Genomic DNA, 6180 nt, shown 5'->3' on the forward strand with positions numbered 1-6180 from the left:
CTTTTTCCCACATTTGTGTGTAGTTGCCACGTGCAGACGATGCAAGTCGAGCTCCCAACCAATCACAGGCAGTTTTTCATATATATATATTTCGTAATTCCTTCTTACCTCTGTCGTTCTGACCCGCCTCTTCTTTCATACCCCTCCGTCCCGTGGAGGTGGGTCCGGGACTTTGAGGCGCGCCGAGATTACTCTGTTCTACATTCCTACTTCTAAAATTAAATCTATCCCAGGATAAATCTAAATATGGTGGTATTGTTTATTTCAATGCTTTTTCAAAGAAGTGGTACATATTACATTATTATTGTGTTAGTCTCATTTCATATTTTAATTTTGTTGAATGATAATTATTAATAAGTGTATTAATTCCACTCTGTGATGTTTAACGAAAGTACAAGGCTTGACATGTCTTTATATGTAATTTAATATGCCCCTGACGGCATCTCCGCGGAAAAAGCTATGTAGCTTAGGAGCGTTTAAATTAATAGATTATAACTTCTTAAATGTTTTACACGAATACATGGTTTCACTTTGTCATAATTAACTTTAGGCAAAAGGTTTGTACAAAACACAATACTTTTAGGTTCCATCATTAGATGCCGCAAAAGTAAAAATTCTAGCAAAGCCTTTTCCTTTAAAATTGAAAGAATCTATGGACTCTTTCATCCACCCCAGTGCCTCACTTTAAGTGAAATATTTCCTATTCTATCAAGCTAGTGCTTGGATACTGTTTCTTGGTTGTGAAATTACTTGTCTTAGCTGGTTAAATATAATACATGTAAAATTCCAGGCACAGTGCGATTACGGATAAACTGAACAAAAACCAGTAAGACACCACCACAAAGTAAAACTTGTTCGCAGTCAATGGCTCGTCCAGCTTCCTCTCTGGTTCTGAGGCTGACAGGCACATTTGTCCCAAAGATCTCACAGTATCCATTATATATTCAACTAGTCCAGTTTCGAAAATTTGACCCGCGCTGTTGAAAAAGAGTTATAATACTCGTGTCATAAAAATATTACGTTTTCGACATATGAGAGAGATTGGAAGTAATGTTAATTCATCCCTGCACCATAGACCATTGAATGAATTCTAAAGGTGAAGCAAACACCCAGGGGCGGGGGAGATCACCTTCTTGGGTTATTTACCTGGATCCAAGAAGCACCGCTAAAGGCCGTTAGAGTCTGCTAGCCTCCCGCGTTTAGTGAAATTGGGCACCGTCTGGGGCGGGGGAAATTACCTGTGTATTTGTTTCTCTGAATTTAATAAATTGAATGGCTTATTCGATAACAAAAACATAACCAGAAATATTGGGTCACGTTACGTGGGAATAGGTTATAATACAACTCTAAGGGACTAACTTCCTACGCTACAGCTGAGGATACTGTGTCGCTCATTTCTCGGCTCATTTAAACAACACGGGTATATATAAAAATTGAACAGCTAAAGGCGAGAACGAATTTATTTTCTATATTGTAATGCCAATTTGAACACCTCAAACGTAATCACTTTTTTTTGTGACACGAACCTGTCACCTTCAATCCTGGCTCTTGAAAAAAAAGTAGTGCCAATTGGCTACAGATTCATGCAATAGATTAAAAATACCGTGAAACTTCAATAAAGTTTTAAAATAATAATCCTTAGTAACTCACAGAAATTTTATTATTTTTTTCGCCTTCAAGTCAAGATTTTTGTTCATTAGGAGAGCGAAATTTCCAGTCATGTAAGCTTCCTTTGAAAAGTAATAGTCTGGCAATGTACCGCAAAGCATTTTCGATACTTCTAGAAAATTTGTTTTCACAGTTGACATGACCATCCTACCATAGGTCAATTGTTGCATGTAATCGAATACTGGAACATCATTCAACGTTTGTATGGTACCATCTTTGTACGCTCTTTTCCAAAGACCATTTTTTTGAACGTCCAACGACATCTGTAAATTTCAGAATAAGATTATCTTCTTCGGCAAAGTTGATTAGTAAGGTCTATCATTTCATCATGGCTTGTATCATTGATCAAAATAGTACATATCATCATAATTCAGAAGGGGATAATAGAAGAAGGATAACCTCTTAATACTTCAGTTATGAAACATGATTCTTGCCAGGCGAGGGTAGCCCTTTTTGTTTGCTCTCCCGCTCATCAAACTTCAGATGGGTATATAACTATCGCATCGTGCTAGGGTGAATTCTATATTCTATCATTTACTAAATCCTCAGCAATCAATTAACCCACAAACCTTGATTGTCTTGACGCGAGACAAAAACAATCATGCGCATGCATGCGCCTTGGCAAATATTTAAGCACAAATATTGTAGTGATGAGGGAACTATTTATCGCGTATGTGATTCGGTTTAGTAACCTTGCTCCAAATGTTAATTTTGATGTTGGAAAGAATCATGTTACAATTACCCCGCTTCGTGGTACACTTCTCTCGAAGAGAAGTATTTTATACTTCTGATAATATTTACCTTCATATCAATTTCAGGTTCAGTTCCTTCCAGTAGAAAAACCTTGATATTTTTATCTAAAAAGATGTCTTTCACTGTATCGTAACGTAAAGGGTCGTCCTTCTTAGCCAATTTGGCCAGCAATAGACCAGTAAACGACAGCGACAACAACATTGCAGCTATTTTCCATGAGATTTCGTAAAGCCGTTCGAAAGTGTGTTGACCAGTGAAATCTTTGTTTTGATTGAAAAGTGTCATGGTCGAATAAAACAAGGAGTTCCCAAATTCCTTTAGGAAGGACCATCTATCTCGCTTTGTCTTCAAGATGTGTGCAATAGTTGCCCAGATTAAACAGTACACGACCAACACGACGATCAATATCACCCAAACCTATTGAGAAAATAAGTAAAGAACAAAATAGTGTTTCTTATAAGTTTGCCATTGATTATGCGAAATAGCTCTGTCGTTCTTGTCTTATTTATAAATGTCTTACAGGTTTTTGAAAAGATTCGAGAGATGAGAAGTAATTCTTGGAAAAATTCCTCGGTGGTCCGGAAACGAAAATCCAGTCCTCCATAGCAGCAGCCGTTGTGTAATCCAGATAATCCACCGCTTCCTTCGTTACAGAAACTGGACTCAGACAAAAATCTGTCTCCTAGAATATTGTTTATAACACCATATACTTTCAAAGGCCCGTAAAATGGTCTACTAAAGATTAGAAGAAATCTATGCAAACATTAAATTATCGCGTTTGCGAGAAAGTCCAAGCTACAAGAATTTCCCTTTTTGGAGAGGCACATAGACAAGAAATTGCGTACTTACGTTTCGTACAACAGTCCCAACTGCGCCAGTACCAGTGCCATTTGGAAATATGTTCCCCATGACAGTATTACCGACATATAGCAGACTGTATGGTGAACAAAAAATTATTTCTAAACCGACTAAAAATGAAGTACCTCAGCACCTGATATTCAGATGCGCTTTTAGAAATGTCCATACTACAGAAGCGTAGCCAGTCATTTCATTTCCATCTGGTTCCAGGTAGAATTGTACCTGCAATATGAAACATCATAAACCCCATGAACCTATTAATAACAAGATGGGCCCGGTCATATAACAGTTTTGTTCTAATGTTTCGCCATATTGGTCACAGAAAAAAACTAAAGAATAATGAGAGAAGGCGCCCTGTTTTGAGCTAGATGTTGTTAAATAACCAGACCTAGTTCTTGATCTGATGGATTTTGTGAGTGTTTGTGAGTTAACCCCGGGTAGACGGACAACCAGCGTGGATAGAAACCGCTTAAGGAAAGCTCTTAAGTCGAAAGAATGGCGAAAGGAAGTACATAAGCGCTATGTTATAGTATATATATATATATATATATAGGTTTTTATCTACGAGTGTGAAAAACATACTGGCACTTACGATTACGATCAGTGAGTGTGTATGTTTGTGGTTTGTCTGTGTTGGCTGGATAGACGAAAAGTGCTTTTTACCTATGTGTGGTAAGACCTTAATGTACCCCAACCGTTGGGCCATCTCGAATTTAACCTTACATAAACCATTTCAAGGCCGCCAATGGGGCATTATCCCTCGCCCAAGAAGCAACTGCAAACGGAGCCCCACACACTAATTGGGAAACTAGCCAACTCACACCGACTCTAGCGGAGCTTCTTGGCGAGAGGGAGAATACGTCAATGGCAGCCTCGCCCCTGTGTATGTGGGTTTCTCTGTATGCAATTCCCAAAATTGTTAGTACGTGATGAAGGTGAACTCATTGGTTGATAAATTCTAAAAACTGCGGAATAAAATCAACAAACCTCAGTAAAGGCTGCCGTATACGACATTTCTCTTCAAATATTTTACGTTATCAGACCATATCTGAAGAAATAGTCATTTTCAGAAGTTTGCACATTGTCTAATGTTGCAGCTTTATGTCTGTAACTATGGAGTGCCCAACAAATTATACGTGAAGTTGCTAAGTGTGGGGCTGAGCGAAAACCAGACCTTCGTTTTCAAATAATGATAGTTGACTAAAAAAACGCGCTGATACATTGTTTAATTGTTATACACTCTTTTAATTTTCTAAGTACTTTACCTAAAGGGCTGTTCACTTTCAGTTTATCTCAAAAGATTTTTCCAACATTACTCCGGTTACAGCAAAATTACTCTAAGGGTAGAGCTTGCTATGTTACAGCTAAGAATATTGTGTCAGATGGTGCCAGTCAAATTCATTAGTATTTGTGCATATTCACAGTGAAAAGAAGTAGCTATTACGTTCTTGTGGAAATTGATGTGGATTGCCTAATCATTTCAAACTGCATGTACAACGATTACGCTGTATTATCAGCCCTTCGACGCTAGTGCGATCAAGTCAAGCCAATCTAACAAATGGAACTTTTCGTTTCGTCTTTTTAATGACAAAAAACAAACGCCTTAGATGAAAAGTTTTCTAATTACCCTTAAAAGGTTCGTTTATTATTCTCCTACATTTTAATAAATTTCGGTTGAAGAAAGTCAGTTTACCGTGCACTTTTTTAAATTGAAACTAAAGTCGATATTCGTGTTCAGCACTCTCAAAGTATAAATAATTAGAAAAGTTTGTCGGAAAATATTTTTGTAAAACAAAAATAACCATTTTTTAGTTTATTACTTTAAAATATAGTTGTTTCTTCAAATATCACGATATTAACTTAACCTGACCTGAACCCAAAGAAACCTAACGTTAACCTTACCTAAGCTAACCTAACGTTAACCTTACCTAAGCTAACCTAACGCGAACCTTACCTAAGCTAACCTAACGTCAACCTTACCTAAGATAACCAAAAATAAACCAAACCTATCCCAAGAATCATGGGTTAACGTGAACCTTACCTAAGCTAACCTAACGCGAACCTTACCTAAGCTAACCTAACGCGAACCTTACCTAAGATAACCAAAAATAAACCAAACCTATCCCAAGAATCATGGGTTAACGTGAGCCTTACCTAAGCTAACCTAATGTCAACCTTACCTAAGATAACCAAAAATAAACCAAACCTATCCCAAGAATCATGAGTTAACGTGAGCCTTACCTAAGCTAACCTAACGCGGACCTTACCTAAGATAGCCAAAAATAAACCAAACCTACAGGCGCGTAGGAACGTTTCGAATTTAGGGGGGTACAGTCTAAACTTGGATTTGGGCGCCCCCTCCCCAAAGGCAAGAAAAATGTCGAAAAATACATTGAACAACGTTGAAACATTGTACTTTAATTACAGTGAAATGGTGAATTATTATGATTTTCCAAAATTCGGTGTCCGATAGGTGTTGGTTGTGGAAATATTTCTGCACATGAAATTTTAATCAATCTTATGAATCCTCTCTGGATATGTTTAGACAATTGCTAAGTGATTTAGTTGTTTTCAAGTCATTGTTGTTCGTAAGTCAGGGCACCAACCCTTGAGACAATTTTTAATATGAAAAATATGATTCCCTTTGTAAGACCAGGATTTCATAATAACCCCCCTGATATGACTCATAAATGATAAGACCTGAAGTGTGGATAATTCTATTTTAGTGTGAATGTAAGATTCATGAAAGTGCGTTACATCGCACCTTGATCTAATTAAATACTGAAGGGCTCACGCAGAAGGCAAAAAGGCTAATAATTAAAAAAAACCATAAGCAAAAAAGGCTTAAAAGTGACTGAAAATTACCAAATCAAGCTATTTTAAAGGGTCGGGTAGGAAGAG

The 6180-nt window shown here is 37.3% G+C and overlaps 1 protein-coding gene across 1 annotated transcript; it reads right to left on the bottom strand.

Annotated features, from left to right (window-relative positions):
- Positions 1–634: 634 nt before the first annotated feature.
- LOC149618593 (putative glutamate receptor) lies at positions 635–3336 on the bottom strand. The gene is made up of 5 exons (XM_089855538.1): positions 3271–3336; positions 2942–3103; positions 2470–2838; positions 1651–1931; positions 635–977 (listed from the first exon to the last, which is right to left on the bottom strand). The coding sequence occupies exons 1-5, from the start codon at positions 3328–3330 to the stop codon at positions 764–766; spliced, it is 1086 nt and encodes a 361-aa protein (XP_089711664.1). The 5' UTR covers positions 3331–3336; the 3' UTR covers positions 635–763.
- Between the last annotated feature and the right edge of the window lie 2844 nt (positions 3337–6180).

This window comes from Phalangium opilio, unplaced genomic scaffold (assembly GCF_054372755.1).
Source record: "Phalangium opilio isolate 3A_F unplaced genomic scaffold, DU_Popi_V2 ptg000209l_1, whole genome shotgun sequence".
In the NCBI taxonomy this organism is placed as follows: Eukaryota; Metazoa; Arthropoda; class Arachnida; order Opiliones; family Phalangiidae; genus Phalangium; species Phalangium opilio.